General features: G+C 50.6%; 1 protein-coding gene across 3 annotated transcripts in view; it reads right to left on the reverse strand.

The window, feature by feature from the left end:
* The window catches only part of ZYX (zyxin), a 158073-nt gene that overhangs the window by 2294 nt on the left and 137945 nt on the right, over positions 1–17834 (reverse strand). For all 3 annotated transcript variants that reach the window (XR_014966999.1, XM_085620342.1, XM_085620343.1), the window contains exons 8-9: positions 15785–15963; positions 15226–15346 (exon numbers count right to left, since the gene is read on the reverse strand). Coding sequence is in view for 2 of the 3 variants with exons in the window: in XM_085620342.1 (XP_085476468.1) it covers positions 15226–15346; positions 15785–15963 (300 nt within the window). In the remaining variant the exon portion in view is untranslated. The remainder of the gene's footprint in view (positions 1–15225; positions 15347–15784; positions 15964–17834) is intronic.

Here is a 17834-nt window from a genome sequence, read left to right on the forward strand (position 1 = left end):
CATTGCTCCGCCCATGGCCTATTTGTGTCTGTTACGCGCACCAAACCCATATGTTTTCAATTATCGTGCCCAGACATGGGCGCGATAATTGAAAACGAATAGTTTACCTGTCGGTGTAGTTTTGCAGCTTGAAGATATTTCTGGATTCACTATGCTGTGCATTATTCCGCGGTCTGGTGGTTGGGTCCGGAATCGTAGTCTCTCTTTTGTCGACGTCCCACCATTTGGTGTACTTCTCGTGACGTCGGCATGCTTCCTGCGGAAGTCCCACCTTGGGGCGCCATCTTCGGGTTCTTTTTTCCCTTTTTTTTTTTTTTTAACCCTAGGCGTTCTTTAGTATTTTCCTTTTTCAATGTATCCACTTTCAGTATTCTTTTGTTCTTTTACTCTCTGTCCTTCCACCTTCCTCTCCTGCCTCATCTTTCTGGCGGAGGTGGGTGGGTTCGCTAGTGAATCCAGAAAGATCTTCAAGCTGCAAAACTACACCGACAGGTAAGAAACTATTCGTTTTGCAGCGTGAATCTTTCTGGATTCACTATGCTGTGCATAGACTTTGTAGCGGTTTGTCATCTTTGTGGCAGCTGGGTGGAAGATGAGCGTTGGTCGTTGAATATATGTTGAAGCACCTTCTGTACTACTTGTGCTTCCTTGTTCATTTGTATATCCACGCAGTAGTGCTTAGTGAACGTGTCCACTGAAGCCCATGTTGCTGCCAGGCATATGTCTTGAATGGGTGTGTTTGCCAGAAAGGCAATCGTTGCTCCCTTCTTTCTTGTGGAGTGGGTCCGTGCCCCCTCCATTAGCTCTTGCCCTGCCTGTTTGTGGCAGAATTGTATCGTTGCGATCCATCGCGCGATGGTGCTTTTCGTTACTGGTCTACCCAGGAAGCTGGTTGCGAAGGACACAAAAAACTGCTTTGTTTTCCTGCGCTCCTTGGTTCTCTCGATGTAGTGCATCACCGCCCTTCTTGCGTCTAGAGTGTGCAGTGCCCTTTCTGCGCTTGTGGCTGGGTTTTGAAAGAAGCTCGGTATTTGTATTGTCTGGTTTATATGGAATGCCGACACCACCTTCGGCATGAAGTGTGGGTCCGTTCTCATTACGACTCTGTCCTTGTGTATCTGGATGTAGGGCTCTTGCAGCGTTAACGCTTGCAGCTCGCTGACTCTGCGTTGCGAGGTTATTGCCACCAGAAAGGCTGTCTTCATTGTCAGCATTTATGGTGAGGCCTTGTGGATGGGCTCAAAGGGCGCCTTCATAAGTTCCATCAGGACTATGTTGAGGTTCCATGCCGGCGGCGGAATCCTCTTTGGTGGCGCTATCCTTTTTGCCCCGTCCAGGAATCTCTTTACTACTCGTGACGTAAAGAAACTTTCTCCCGTCTCACCTCGTGTGTAGGCCACAATCACCGCTAGGTGGACTCTTAGCGAAGACGACCATGGTTTGGCTTTTAGTAGATGCGTGAGATATCTAAGCACCGTTGACTCCCCTGTCAACTTATTTTGCAGTTTATTTTTTCTGCACCACAGTGTGAACCTCTTCCATTTTTCCCCATAGCATTTCCGTGTGGTCGGTCTCCTTGCCTCCCGGAGCACTCGTAGTGCTTTGAGGTAGCTTAAGGTGTGCAAACTATGTCTTCAGGAGCCATGCCGCTAGGCAGAGGCTCTCTGGCTCTGGGTGTAGAACCTCTCCGTTCTGCATGGAGAGTAAGTCTTTTCTTTTGGTGAACTTGTGTGGTGGCCCCTGTGCCATTTCCACTATTTGTGAGTACCATGTCTATCTTGCCCACAGTGGTGCCACTAGGATCAGCGTCATGTTGCTGGTCCTGCACTTGTTGAGTACCCTGTGTATCAGTGGTATCGGTGGAAAAGCGTAGGCAAATGTTCTTGACCAACTTATCCATAGGGCATTCCCCTGGGATAGTTTTCCTGGTTGTCTGGATGCGAAGTTTTGGCATTTTGCATTCAGGTGTGTTGAAAACAGGTCTATTGTCGGTGTGCCCCACCTCTTGAATAGTTTTTGCGTTTCCTGCCCATTGAGTTCCCACTCGTGGGATGCTGAAGTCTGCCTTCTGAGCCAGTCCGCTTCTACATTGTCCTTCCCCGGTAGGTGTATGGCCAGCAGGTCTATTTTGAGCGTGATGGCCCATCTCCAAATTTCCTGTGCCAGGTTGGACAGGGGGAACGATTGTGTCCCTCCCCGCTTGTTTATGTAGAACATAGTTGTAGTATTGTCCGTTTGTATCAACACCCTTTGGTTGTACAGTTTTTTCTGGAAGGCCTTCAGGGCTAGCAGCACGGTCTTCAATTCCAGGTAGTTGATGTGTCTGACCGCATCTGCTGGAGTCCACAGACCCCTCACTCTGAGCTTGTTCATGTGCGCTCCCCATCCTATCTGGGGTGCGTCTGTGGTGATGGTCACCGTTGGGTTTGGTGGTGTTAAGGGCTTCCCTATTGTTATGTTCTCCTTGTTCCACCATGCCATCTCTTCTTGCACTGCGTGCGTTACAACCACTAGATCCTCCCAACTTCCGTTCGCTTGTGACCATTGCTGTTGCAGCCATTCCTGGAATGGTCTCATGTGTAGGCGTACATTGGGAACTAGGTGAATGCATGACGCCATCATACCCATGATCTTGATCGCTGTTCTCACTGTCACAGCTCGCCCCTTCTGGTAGAGGCGCGTCTCCTTCAGCAGGGCTAGTGTCCTTTTCTCGCTGGGCATCACCGTTCTCTTTACGGTGTTGATCTGCGCCCCCAGGAAGATCTTCACTTGTTCTGGTTCCATTGTTGATTTCCCCCAGTGTATTGAGAACCCCAGCTTTGTCAGTGTCCTTGTGACACGCTGTGCGTGTTCCTCGCATTTTTCGCGTGAACTTGCCTTTATTAGCCAGTCGTCGAGGTAAGGATACACATGAATCCCTTTCCTCCGCAGGTACGCTGCTACTGCTGCAAGGCATTTGGTGAAAACGCTTGGTGCGGACTTTAGACTGAATGCCAAGGTTGGGAATTGGTAGTGATCCTTGTTGATGGTGAACCTTAACAGATTCTTGTGCTGCCTGTTCATTGGGATGTGCAAGTAGGCATCTTTGAGATCCACGGTGGACATGAAGTCTCCGTCTCTCATTTGTGGGAGTAATTGTAGGGATGTCATTTTGAATTTTTGCGTCCTTACGTACTTGTTAAGAATCGTAGATTCAGGATGGGTCTTAGTGTTTCGTCCACCTTTGGTACCAAGTAGTTTGAGTACACACCCTTGTTCCTTTCTTTGAATGGTACTGGTTCTATGGCCTCCTTTTGGAGTAGCTGTAGTGCTTCCTCTACGAGTTGTGCTAGCTCTTGTCCTGAGTGTTCCCTTCTCTTTGGTTTTTTGTTTGGAGGTCTTCTTTCCAGCTCTATGCAGTATCCGTACTGTATGATGTTGAGTATCCATTTGTCTTATTTTTCTCCATTCTTGGAGGACAAATCTGAGTCTGCCGCCCACCGGTGTTGCATGCTCGTAGGCGTTTGGTGCGTGTAACCCTCTTTTGTTGGGTCCTTTGTGCTCTACCCTTGGAGGGATGCTGTGGGTGAGCACTCTCCTCCGTGTGAAGTCACTTTGAGGACTGGCACCGAGGCTGGTACTGCCAGTTCTGTTTCTGCTGCCCCTGTTGCCCGTGACCCTCACACCTTGCTGGAATGTTTGATGTGACGTTCCCGGCTGGTTTGCTCCCCTTGCGTAAGGTCTCCGTGTCGGGGTACCTCTTCTCATCCCTCTGAATTGTAGGGCCCCCATGGACCTCGCCGCCTCATTCTCTCTTTTTTGAGTTGGGTGAGTTTCTCAACGACTGGTGCCCCGAACAGCGTTTCTCCGTTGAAAGGGGTGTTCAGGATGTTGTTCTGTACCTCTTGCTTGAATCTTGAAATTCTGAGCCAGGCCTGTCTCCTTTCAGTGATTCCTATTACCATCAGTCTGCTTGAAGTCTCTGCCCCGTCCAACGCTGTTTTAAGGCATGAATTTGCTATATTCTTCCCCTCTTCCACTAGATGCGAAGTTCTTTGTTGGTATTGCTCGGGGAGATGCTTGATTAGGTCCCCCATCTCGTCCCATGGTTGGTACTGGTGCCTGTTCAGTAGTGCATTAGAGTTCGCCATGTGCCAGTGCATTGCCGCGTTTCTCTCTATTTTTCTGCCAGTGAGGTCCATCCTTCTGCTCTCCTTGTCAGGAGGTGGTCCAGAGGTTGCCGGAACATTGGCTCTTTTTCTGGCTGTAGATGCGATAATGGAGTCTGCTGTGACAGATCCCTTGATGTATGGAGGGTCCTGAGAGGAATGTTTATATTTTTTCTCTGTTCTGGGTGTGATGGATCTGCATGTTGCAGGGTCCTTGAACGCCTCCTTCCCCTGGTTCACGACACTCTGAAGCATGGGGAGGAACTGGCTCCTAGTTTGGATGGGGAACAGTGTCTCGAGTAAGTCCGCTTTCGGTTTTTCCTCCTCTAGTTTCACGCCAAAAGCTGCAGCCGCACTCTTTACGACCATGTTGTAAGCCCCAATATCATCTGGCGGCGAAGGCCTCGAAGGATAAGTCTCCACGGGCTCTTCTGGATTTTCGGCGTCGAGGTCCTGCCATTCCAGGTCTTGCGTCGTCGACGGCGCCGAGCCGTAGTTCGATTGCTGTTCCTCCTCTTCTTCTCCCTCATAGTAAAGATCATCTTCTGGAGTTTGATTGCTCTTCGGCATCGAACTCGTCCTGCTCTTCGACCTCGACGATAACCGTCGGTGGTTTCGTTGGGATTGTGAATTTCTTCATCTTCTCGAACTCCTTCTTCCTTTGAAGGATGCTCTCCATCTCCGCCTCGAGCCTTCTCTTTTTCTTCTCCATTTCAAAGGCATGTTCGGCGTCGAGCGCTGGCCTTTTCGACGGAGCTTGCGTCGACGCGATCTTGGCCTTCGTCGTTGAACACCCAAGCTCGTGGGCCTGTTTCGACGAACTTTGTTTCTCGGCGACCTTCGGCATCTGGGAGTCCTTCTCGAAGGATCCGCTGGGCCTTTCGTCCTTGGATCCAATCGCGGTCGTCGAAATTTTCGGCGCTGGTGTTCCTTTCGAGGACTTAGACTCTGGTTTTCGAGAGTCGGCCTCTGTTTTTCGGGGCCCTTTCGGGGTTTTTGTGCTCGACGTCTCTCCTACCTTGTCAGACGTCTTCTCATCGGTCTCTGCGACCGTGAAGTCATCAGGTCCCTCGGCGACGTTGTCTTCATCGTCGGTGGAGAGGCCCAGGTCGTACAGAGACGGGGCCTTACCCTTGCCTTCCATGTTGTAGTTGGCTCTCCTCTGCCTCTCTCTCACCCCGAGTGTCTTCGGTGTGAAGGCGGAGCAGGCGTTGCAGTCTTTGCCCTCGTGGTCGACTGGCAGGCAAAGGTTGCAGACCGGATGTTGGTCCTTCTGCGCGTACTTGTGGTGGCAGTTACGGCAGAATTTAAAAGGCGTTTTGTCCATTACTGCGCTCAGTGTCCCTGAGTGCGCATTCTCCGTTGGACGTCGAAGATCTCGAGGTTCTCCTCCTTCTTCGTCGTCCCGGCTCGATGTTCTTCCTGTCTGTAGTCTCCTTTAATTTTCCTTCGATGAAACTCGTGCTCTTCTTCTTTCTTCGTTAAAAAACTCTGGAGCTTCTCGGTGACGATCCAGACCCAACGGCGGAAAAAAGAATCTGAAGATGGCGCCCCAAGGTGGGACTTACGCAGGAAGCATGCCGACGTCATGAGAAGTACACCAAACGGTGGGACATTGACGCCCACCTGGGCTACAAAAAAAAAAAGACAAAAGAAAGACTACGATTCCGGATCCAACCGCCAGACCGCGGAATAATGCACAGTATAGTGAATCCAGAAAGATTCACACTGCAAAACATATGGTTTGCAGTGGCGCGCGCGCACCACTCGCGGCCGTGTTTGTTTTTCCCATAGCAGTCGCTTTCAGTTTCACGATCGCTTTTTTTTCCTGTCTTCAACAAAGCATGTATGTAATGGTTGGTGACAGTTTAAAGCTGGTTGTGCCACTGCCCGTTCACGAATTATGGGGTAGCCACTGGTACTCCATTCTTGATAGCGCACATTGGATCCTAAAACAGAACAGCTCTTTAGAGAGAAAATTCTTGTCTCATGACAAGAAAGCTGCCTTCAACTTAGTGTGTCTAGTCCATAGAGCCGCCTCACTGCACAAAAGATTGGTCTTACTTGATTACATCACTTGCCCTGACTAAACTAAACAATAAATCAAATAGCCCGATCTTTATCTCCCTGACAAAACACAATAACACCAGAGGACAATGGCTTCGGTCAACCAGAAGTCCCAGAATCCAGCTGAAACGGGACCCAGACTTTAGAAGCAGGACTGAAACAATTAAATGGAAAAATACGCTTCGTAGGTGCTGGTTGCGTTGCACAACATTACAATCTTGGTCCATTTCTCCCCCATGGCCTCCTAGGGATACCATTTAGAGGTAGGTGTCGGAAGTCTATTGCTGCAGACGGACGGTCTGGTACAAAAGGCAGACATTGGGGTTTGGAAAGATAATTGGGGGGTGTTTACAAACGCCGGTGGGAGGGTTTACAAAAGTAGGTGTTTTAATTCTTTCCTTCTTAAAGGGTGCCTCTGGGTTCCGACTCCTTCCATATTTCCGTTTCAGTCTTGACCTAACTTTAATTTGAATAACCCCTTGTGACTCCTGCGTGCTGTTAGTCCGTGAAACATCGGCCCCCTTTTCCGGTAGACGTTTATTTCGAGTGCAGCTGCTGCTTTAACAACGCGCCCTGTGAGTACTGTTTGTACATTTCTGTAGCCGCTTGCTTCAAAGATCTACGCAAATAAACTGATAGCACAGATATCCGTGCCATTCCCAGGCTCCCAGGTCTCTCAGACGCCTGTACTTTGCGTCAGCAGTGGCTCATCGAGTGCCTTCAACTTGCACCCACTTAGTCCTAACCCGGTGAAGTCGTAGGGCATGAAAATGGCAACCGCGTCCCTCTGGGCAGCCTCCGCTCTGAATAGACCCGGTGCCCTTTGTGACATGCGGCGGCTCGTGCCGGTCAGATGGCTGCAGGCGCCGTGTGGAGCACAGAGTGTTTCTTTTTTCTGGTTTGTGCTTGACCAGTTCAGACTTAATCTGCTTCTTTGGCACCTGTCACAGCTTATGGTGAGATGTCATCTGGATTTGTGGTTTTCGGCCACCTGTCCTCCCATTCAAGGCTTCTCGTTTTCCCAATAGCAGATGTGGCCCACAGAGCCCTTCTCCCCCTTCCCTTCTCCCACATTCAAAGCTAGCCTTATTTTGTTTTTACTTGCAGTCCACTAGTCTTAGTTTTTCTGCCTACTTGTTGGCCATATGTTGCAGAAATATGATAATCTAAAATTTCCTCCCCCAGGTAGAGTAGAGCTATTCGTTTTTTTTCTTCTTTATAAAAGCCAATATTTAAAAGAAACTGAATAGTTAACATAGGCCTTAGTGATCTTGTGGTAGCATTTAGCAATCAACAAAATCTCCAGACATAAGACCTGGTTCTTAGACATTAGACTGTACTTGCAATGGTACATAGAATTTTCAGCTTTTTATGGAGTCTTAACGGGAGTCTACGCGGGCTGCATTAGACGTCCCAACAGGAGAGACCCTGGTTTCTGCAAGTATAGGGAAGCCATGTGTCCCCAGGTGTAGGGCCCAGAAAAACTGCTTTGTGTTTCATTTCAGTTCCAAAGTGATCCCAAAGAGGACCCCTAATCTTTTTGTGGTTGTGGAAAGAATCCCTCATTTGGTATAGTGGTGCATCTGTCCATACCTCTTGGTCATTTCTCATTAGCAGGATCAGCCTAGTTTAACTAACACTTTACAGCCTCTTGCCTGATGCTTTTTTGGGTCTTGGCATGCTGCCTCGAAGAGATGTGGTGTGTTCTTTCTGTGGGCTTACAGACCGCCAATCTCCTACCACTGGTAAACTTCGCCATCACTCTAATTTTCTTTGATGCCATACGTCAAAGGCCTGCAGGCGCCATGCTCTCTTCTTCTGTTTGGCCCTCCCATAGTGCATGGACCAACTACAAGTGTCCTTACACGGCTCCCTGTTTGCAGAGCAATTTTTTTTCCTGGTTTTCTCAAAGGAGTACTTATGTGTTCAGGCCGTTTCCCTTGTACACATACCACTAAAATGCATGCACGTGCACATAAACAAATGCATTTCTTAAAAAACTTGTTAACCGAACACGAACCGCCCAGGTTCATTTTTATTTTTGCACAATCCAATGAAATTGGAGCACTCGCTGTGTTATCGGTCTTGCCATAGCGCAAACACAAACCAATGGCATCGTAGCCCTTTAAGTGCTCACCAGTTACACTACACAATGACTCATTTTTGATGCTGATCCTCCTTCAATTAAGGGTTTTTTCCTCCATCGTTGCTTGCCCATCTCCCCATCCCCTCCTGCTTTCCTGTTTGCCCCGTTCCCCCACTCCCTCCCTCGTCGCCGCTGCTTTTTTGTACACGATCCGATGGTATTGGAGCGCATGGTCTGTCCTCCATCTTGCCACAGTGCTAACAGCATCTAATGGTATTGGAACGCTTTCAGTGCTCACCATTTACATTACACAATGACACATTCATTGTCCCCAGTTTCCCTGTCGGCAGCTCTGGCCATTATGCCACATGCTTGCTTCACTTCAAAGCTCCTCAGCTGTTTCTCTCACTATCACTTCCATATTTGTTCAGCATGACCACATCAAACAAGCTATAGCAAAGCCAATAGCATTGCAGAGGAAAGCCAATAGTTCTCTGCAATGACCGAGCTATTGGCCTTGTCTATGCGAATGTCTTTGTCATGTTGTCTAGCAGCACATCTGCTGTTTATCATGGCTGAAAGTCACAAAAAAAGCGCTATGATGCGACCAGTGCATGACACGTCAGAGCTTTTTGTGTTAGGAGGGGCAGGACAATAAACTCAACATGGGGGGAGGGGGGCGAAGAGAGTCTGCGTCGGCTCAACATCCTGTGACTCTGGGCTTTCTGTAACTTGCAGCCATGCTGAATAGCAGATGTGCTGCTAGACAACATGGCTAAAAGACATTATCATTGACAAAGCCAATAGCTCGAGCATTGCCGAGACCTTTTGGCTTTTCCAATTCGTGTTCAACAAATGTTTTGCATGTAAATGAACTGACTTTTCTGAAAGATAATATTGTGTGGCCGGTCTGGTCCGGGGGGAGGAGGGGGAGTGAGATTTCCACAATTTAAAGGTCCACATTTTTAGGTCTCGCCTAGCGACGCAGCGTATGCGCGCTGCTCGCCTTTGCGAGATCTATTGTTGCCGCTTTCTGTGCCGAAGGGAGACAGGAGATGGCACGCGCGGACAGGAGATGTGCACTTCTCCTGTCCCCGGAGGATGGCGTTACACAGCGCGCACATCGCGCACTTTAACTTTATATTTCTACTTCGTTCGACATTGACTGTATCCCGTAAATGAGAGCGGTAAACAAGACGCAAAAACCACAGATGGGCTATCGTGGAACTCATTAGAAAGCACATCCTCACCTTCAGTCACTTTATTCTGTTTACAAACGCCAATCTCTATTTATATACTGCTTGTTTTTGCCGTTCCTAGCACTGTATAAAAAGTGCTCCTTCGACCTCCGAAGGATGAAAGGTCGAGTTGACACTACCAGGAGCCTGGCAGTGACCTGAAAATCACACCCAGATCAGTAGCCAATGCCTAGCTCATACATCAAAGGCACTTAAAGGAATAGCATAGAAAAATGAAGACTTATATTCTTTCCATTTAAAATATACATCATACCCTTTAAATTTCTCTCACATAGACTAGTCCGCCCAAGTACTTTCTACGGAGCGCGCGCTGAATGGAGCTGTCTGAGCTGTAATAAACTGCTAAGCAGCTCCGTCGTCTAATAGAGGATGCGATCACAATACTCCTGTACACCTGGAACAGGAAGGATTAATGCTATCACAATGCAAGGTATAGGGATCAATAGTGCAGCAGGTGCAGTGCCACCAGGGCCTAGGGGCATTATTCTCCAAGTATGACTGTATCTTAAAGCCAAGCAAGGGGGTGGGGAACCCCATTTGGTTAATTGCATTAGAGTCTTTGGCACCCTTGCTACACCTTCATGTTAATGCGCGTCAGGTGCAGGAGCTACTTTTACTACTTTAAGGGACCATTTTACAGGGATTATTCTGGTCATACATGGTCCTAAAATCTTGTGTAGAATACTACCATCACCGTATTTCCACACCGTTTGTAGAAAGTGTTGCCACTGTTGCTCTGTTTTTTTTTTGTTTGTTTTTACCATTGACCTCCCTACTCAGAGCTGCTGCTGTGGCGCTGCTTCTGTATGGCAGACGCATGTCGCAACATCGCTGTCACGAGCTCCCGCAGGCCGCACTGCTCCTATCTCACCTTGGTACCCCCTGTGCACGCATTTCTTCTTCTGTCTGTACAAATAGGTTAGGAGAGGTTTCAGTACCCACTCTGTTTAGGTTCATCTGTACGGGTGGGGCTAATGCAGCCACACATTCTGTGCACCTGTGTGGGTAGTGCTGCCACCGTCACTATGTTTGCATTTCCAGTCGGACTCTTTCTGTACACTTGCAAGAAGTAGTACTGGTGTTTTCAGTTTCTGTACTCCTAGTGCAGGCTGTGCCGACATTCAGGGTTTGTTTTTGTGAAGCTGTTGATGGTCGCACAACTTGTTTAGGGGCTATAGATGCTGGTAGATTGTGTCAGTTCACCTTACATGTGATCATGTGATGCGACCAATGGCTTGCCCCTAGCACTGTGCTTGAAACCCCAGGCCTCAGAAGAAAGTAACGCACTTGCAAAATAATTTATTGTTGCAAGTGGAGCGGGCCCAATTAAAACGATGTCTGTCTTCAGATGCCACTGAGCATGTGAAGGGAGCAAGAAGTACTGGGGTTAACCACAGGAGAAACAAGCATTTGCAATGCAATAGGTCTCGCAGTTACGAGAGTTTGAGCTATTGGCATTGCAAATAACAATGCCTTTTATTTTCGTTTTAAAAACAAATAAAAAGCATGGTCATTTACAATGCCAATAGCTTAAACTTGCGTAACTGCGAGACCTATTACATTGCAAATGCTTGTTTTACTATTGTTGTCAACCTGGGCGGAGTCAGTAGGACTAATTTACATTTACCTTAAGCCCTTAAAGTCAAATATGAAAATTCCGTTTTATATCATTTACCTCTGGTGGAATTCAGAAGATAAAGCCGTAATGAGACCGTTTCTGTGAAGTCTGAATGAGCCCCACAATTCACCTGAACTCCGTGTGCTCTTCAGATCGATGTGATCAGCCGCAGTGAGATTATCTCAGCCTTTACCATCACATTGGTGACAGCAGAAAGCATATTGTTTCTTACCTGTTAGTGTGGTTTTCAGCTTGAATAATTTTTGGATTCACATGCTGTGCAATATTCCGCCATCTAGTGGTTGGGTCTGGAATGGTCTCTATAAACATTTTTTGTCCTTCTACTATTTCTGTTTGTGGTTGGTGAGAGTCGACATGCCTCCATTTGGTGCACCTTATGAAGTCGTCGTGCTTCCTCCGGAAGCTCCCACCTCTGGTCGCCGTCTTCAGATTCTTTTTTCTTCTCTCCCTCATCTTATTGGCAGAGGAGGGTGGGGTTGCACACGAATCCAGAAATTCTTTAAGCTGCAAAACTAGACTGACTGGTAAGAAACTGTACATTTTGCAGTGTGAATCTTTTCTGGATTCACATGCTGTGCATATAGATTTTGTAGCAGTCTTTACTACAGTGGTCGTTGGGTTGCAGATGAGCTTTGATAAGCAAATATATGTTGCAAGACCCTTTGTCCTTCTTTGTTCATCTGAGTGTCCACAGAGTAGTGTTTTTGTAAATGTGGGCGCCGATGACCATGTTGCTGCTTACAGAGGTCTTGCAGCGGTGTACCATCGAGGAAAGCTACAGTGGCTCCCGTCTTCCTTGCAGAGTGTGCACCAGGACTCTTTTGTAGTGACACACCCACCTGTTTGTAGAGGTCTAAGCCTCTGTTTTTCGGGTTTTCGCCACCGGCTTTAAGGATGATGTGTCACTTACCTCAGTTTTCAATGTCTTTTTGTACATCTTCTCGGCGTCTACAATTTGGACCTCGGCCTTGACATCCTCTTCTGGTCCCTCTGCGAGGTTCTCCTCCTCGTCGCTAAACAGGCCAAAGTCTTCCAGGGATGGTGGTGTAGGTTGGCCCTGCATGGTACGGTGGGCTATTCTCTGTCGTCTTACCCTCAGGGTCTTTGGCACAAAAACTGTGCAGGCGTTACAATCTTCACTGCGATGGTCCACCGGAAGGCAGAGATTGCAGACTGGGTGTTAATCCTTCTATGCGAACTTGTGATGGCAGTCCTTGTAGAACTGAATTGTGTTTACTCCATCATCAAGTACAGAGGTCCACTTGCACACACACACTTTCCATGTTATTCAGTGAGAATACCTTGTTCTGTTCCCAGAACTTTCCTCGTTAACTCCTCTCCGTGTGGATTTCGGTCTCTTCTCCAGTTCTTCAATGACTTTCTTCTTCTCATTGATGGAGATACTCCTGCCTACATCCAGACCCCCCGGTGGTCTCGATGTAGATCGGACCTCGAGTGTACTCCTTAACATGAGGGCAGGAAACAGGTTGAAGGTAGATGGCGGGATGTGCATAGTATTGAATCTAGAGACGTCTGTGCTGTAAAAACAAAGAAAATCCACCTTTTTCCAGCCCCGGCCACTAGGTGGCAGTCAGTGCACGCCGTGCGACTCTAGGTGGCAGTCAGTGCACGCCGTGCGACTCTAGGTGGCAGTCAGGGCAGGGCCTGCGACTCTAGGTGGCAGGGCCTGCGACTCTAGGTGGCAGGGCCTGCGACTCTAGGTGGCAGGGCCTGCGACTCTAGGTGGCAGGGCCTGCGACTCTAGGTGGCAGGGCCTGCGACTCTAGGTGGCAGGGCCTGCGACTCTAGGTGGCAGGGCCTGCGACTCTAGGTGGCAGGGCCTGCGACTCTAGGTGGCAGGGCCTGCGACTCTAGGTGGCAGGGCCTGCGACTCTAGGTGGCAGGGCCTGCGACTCTAGGTGGCAGGGCCTGCGACTCTAGGTGGCAGTCAGGGCAGGGCCTGCGACTCTAGGTGGCAGTCAGGGCAGGGCCTGCGACTCTAGGTGGCAGGGCCTGCGACTCTAGGTGGCAGTCAGTGCAGGGCCTGCGACTCTAGGTGGCAGTCAGTGCAGGGCCTGCGACTCTAGGTGGCAGTCAGTGCAGGGCCTGCGACTCTAGGTGGCAGTCAGGGCAGGGCCTGCGACTCTAGGACAGGCTCCTGCTGCAAAGAGTTGCCGGGGTCAAAACTAGATAAACCTCTAAACATACTTGAGTGTTCGAGAGACTGTTCTGAACTCGGCCACGAGATGGCGCAAAAAGACCAGAGTTGAAATCCGTGCTCTACTGGCAGAACCGAGCAGCAAAACGTGTCACCTCGGGAGAGCGAGAGGCTGTGAAGAGAGGAGAAGGAGAGGAGAAGGAGGAAAGAGAAGGAGAGAGAGGCATAGATGAAGAAGAAAGGAAGAGAGAGCAAGTGAGAGAAAGAGAGCCTGTATTTTATTTATCTGTGGCGTTTGAAAGTGTGGAAGAAAAGAGGACGAGAGAGGCCGAGGAGAAGGGAGAAGAGAGGCCGAGGAGAAGGGAGAAGAGAGACTGAGGAGAAGGGAGAAGAGAGACTGAGGAGAAGGGAGAAGAGAGACTGGGGAGAAGGGAGAAGAGAGACTGAGGAGAAGGGAGCAGAGAGACTGAGGAGAAGGGAGCAGAGAGACTGAGGAGAAGGGAGAAGAGAGAAGGGAGAAGAGAGACTGAGGAGAAGGGAGAAGAGAGACTGAGGAGAAAGGGAGAAGAGAGACTGAGGAGAAGGGAGAAGAGAGACTGAGGAGAAGGGTGAAGAGAGACTGAGGAGAAGGGTGAAGAGAGACTGAGGAGAAGGGTGAAGAGAGAGGAGAGAGGAGAACGGAGAAAAGGGAGAAGAGGAAGAGGAGGGAGAAGAGTGACAGAGGAGGACTGAGAAATGGAGGGGCCAGCCAGCGCGCCGGGAAGAGGGGCCAGCCAGCGCTCAAAGATGGCACTGTGAAGGGGCCAGCCAGCAGGCCGGGAAGCGTTCCCGAATTGGCCCAGCCAGCATGCCTCGAAGGGGCCAGCCAGTACGCTGGGAAGGAGCTGGCAGGGGAGGCAGCCAGCCTGCGCGCCGGGAAGGGGAGGCAGCCAGCCTGCGCGCCGGGAAGGGGAGGCAGCCAGCCTGCGCGCCGGGAAGGGGAGGCAGCCAGCCTGCGCGCCGGGAAGGGGGGGCAGCCAGCCTGCGCGCCGGGAAGGGGGGCAGCCAGCCTGCGCGCCGGGAAGGGGGGCAGCCAGTCTGCGCGCCGGGAAGGGGAGGCAGCCAGCCTGCGCGCCGGGAAGGGGAGGCAGCCAGCCTGCGCGCCGGGAAGGGGAGGCAGCCAGCCTGCGCGCCGGGAAGGGGGGCAGCCAGTCTGCGCGCCGGGAAGGGGGGCAGCCAGTCTGCGCGCCGGGAAGGGGGGCAGCCAGTCTGCGCGCCGGGAAGGGGAGGCAGCCAGCCTGCGCGCCGGGAAGGGGAGGCAGCCAGCCTGCGCGCCGGGAAGGGGAGGCTGCAAGCCTGCGCGCCGGGAAGGGGAGGCTGCAAGCCTGCGCGCCGGGAAGGGGAGGCAGCCAGCCTGCGCGTCGGGAAGGGGAGGCAGCCAGCCTGCGCGCCGGGAAGGGGGCAGCCAGTGTGTCAGGAAGGGGCAGCCAGTGTGTCGGGAAGGTGCAGCCAGTGTGTCGGGAAGGGGCAAGTCAAGCTGTTGCAGAGAAAAGCTCTGATGCTGAAAAAAGTCATGGTGTTAAACAAGGCAGTCAGTGTCGCAAGAAGAGGCCTGCTGTTGTAATAGGCAGTTGGGAGGTACATGTAGAGAGCTAAGTGGAGGCAACATCAGTCTAGTCAGAGGCTTAGTTCTTAGATGCTTCGCTCATTGTGCAGCCAGAAACCATCAGGGCGGTGTAGAGGCCAGCAAGCATGGAGGCAGATACCACATTAAGCTGGGGCCACATCAGGGTAGTGTAGAGGCCAGCAAGAATAGCAGTAGAGACCGCTGTAGTTGAGAGCAGAGACAGGATAAAGTCCTCACTGCAGGAGGAGAGACAGGTGGTTACCTCACACTTGTAACACTTCATGTGGAAGTTCTTCTCCAAGGCCACCACTCGCACCGTCTCTTCTTTGCCCGTCTCAGGCATGATGGGCTCACCGCAGACAGAGCAGCGGGGGGCGTACTTCCTGAAGGGCGAAAGATTGAGAATAAAAAGCCTTGTTCAGGAATCAGCGAAGCGCAGCATCAGGGCAGCACATAATGGGTTCAGAGCGAATCCTAACAGGACTATTTGCTCCATTTTGGGTTGAGGGCTTTGCTTGAACCAGGTGGTCAGAGAAAGCCATCAGGGGATTCTGCTGAACTCAAGGCCATGCTCTTGTCGCACCACTGGGCTGGAGGTGTTGGTTAGAGCAGCAGATGTGGTGAAGGTCAGAGGCTCTGGGGTGGGTTATATGAGGACTATTACTATATTCTTGACTCTGGGTCTGAGGGCTCAGTTTGTAACAAAGCAATAACGTCAGAACCTCTGAAGGTTTATTTTTGCCACTTAAGACCCGATTAGTGGCTCGCGATGGGCCCGAGGACTTGCAGGTTGTGGAAGGGTGGCATCAAGGGGCACGTACCTGTGGTAATCTTCCACACAGTGGGGTTGGTTGCCCTGGTCTACGATGAATGGCGCCCCCTCAAGGCTCTTGCCGCAGACTACGCATGTGAAACACTGGGGGTGGTAGGCATTCCCTGTTGCCCTCAGCATCCGGTCGGTGATGGTTTTCTTACAGATGCTGCACTTTTCCAGGGTGCCCTGTGGTGAGAGAGATAGTAAAACTCAAATTCCTTCACACCCCAGCATCTCAAGCATCAGCACCACCGGGATTACCAGCATAGAATCAGCAACATCACCATCATCAGCACCAAACGCAGGAGCGTCAGTGACCTCATTCATACTACCAGGTTCACCAGCACAGAATCAGCATCACCCTCGCTGCCAGCATCTGCACCAATAGCAAGAGCATCACTCACATGAGCACCAGCAGCAAATGCAGGAGCATCACTAACATGAGCACCAGCAGCAAATGCAGGAGCAAAACTCACATGACCATCAGCAGCAAACGCAGGAGCATCACTCACATGAGCACCAGCAGCAAATGCAGGAGCATCACTCACATGAGCACCAGCAGCAAATGCAGGAGCATCACTCACATGAGCACCAGCAGCAAACGCAGGAGCATCACTAACATGAGCACCAGCAGCAAATGCAGGAGCATCACTCACATGACCATCAGCAGCAAACGCAGGAGCATCACTAACATGAGCACCAGCAGCAAACGCAGGAGCATCACTCACATGAGCACCAGCAGCAAACGCAGGAGCATCACTCACATGAGCACCAGCAGCAAATGCAGGAGCATCACTCACATGACCATCAGCAGCAAACGCAGGAGCATCACTCACATGAGCACCAGCAGCAAATGCAGGAGCATCACTCACATGAGCACCAGCAGCAAATGCAGGAGCATCACTCACATGAGCACCAGCAGCAAACGCAGGAGCATCACTAACATGAGCACCAGCAGCAAACGCAAGAGCATCACTCACATGAGCATCAGCAGCAAACGCAAGAGCATCACTCACATGAGCATCAGCAGCAAACGCAGGAGCATCACTCACATGAGCACCAGCAGCAAATGCAGGAGCATCACTCACATGAGCACCAGCAGCAAACGCAGGAGCATCACTCACATGAGCACCAGCAGCAAACGCAGGAGCATCACTCACATGAGCACCAGCAGCAAACGCAGGAGCATCACTCACATGACCATCAGCAGCAAACGCAGGAGCATCACTAACATGAGCACCAGCAGCAAACGCAGGAGCATCACTCACATGAGCACCAGCAGCAAACGCAGGAGCATCACTCACATGAGCACCAGCAGCAAATGCAGGAGCATCACTCACATGAGCACCAGCAGCAAACGCAGGAGCATCACTCACATGAGCACCAGCAGCAAACGCAGGAGCATCACTCACATGAGCACCAGCAGCAAACGCAGGAGCATCACTAACATGAGCACCAGCAGCAAACGCAGGAGCATCACTAACATGAGCACCAGCAGCAAACGCAAGAGCATCACTCACATGAGCATCAGCAGCAAATGCAGGAGCATCACTCACATGAGCACCAGCAGCAAACGCAGGAGCATCACTAACATGAGCATCAGCAGCAAACGCAGGAGCATCACTAACATGAGCACCAGCAGCAAACGCAGGAGCATCACTAACCTGAGCATCAGCAGCAAATGCAGGAGCATCACTAACATGAGCACCAGCAGCAAACGCAGGAGCATCATAACATGAGCACCAGCAGCAAATGCAGGAGCATCACTAACATGAGCACCAGCAGCAAACGCAGGAGCATCACTAACATGAGCACCAGCAGCAAATGCAGGAGCATCACTAACATGAGCACCAGCAGCAAACGCAAGAGCATCACTCACATGAGCACCAGCAGCAAACGCAAGAGCATCACTAACATGAGCACCAGCAGCAAATGCAGGAGCATCACTAACATGAGCACCAGCAGCAAACGCAGGAGCATCACTAACATGAGCATCAGCAGCAAATGCAGGAGCATCACTCACATGAGCACCAGCAGCAAATGCAGGAGCATCACTC

This window comes from Triturus cristatus, chromosome 7, assembly GCF_964204655.1.
Source record: "Triturus cristatus chromosome 7, aTriCri1.1, whole genome shotgun sequence".
NCBI classification, from domain to species: Eukaryota; Metazoa; Chordata; class Amphibia; order Caudata; family Salamandridae; genus Triturus; species Triturus cristatus.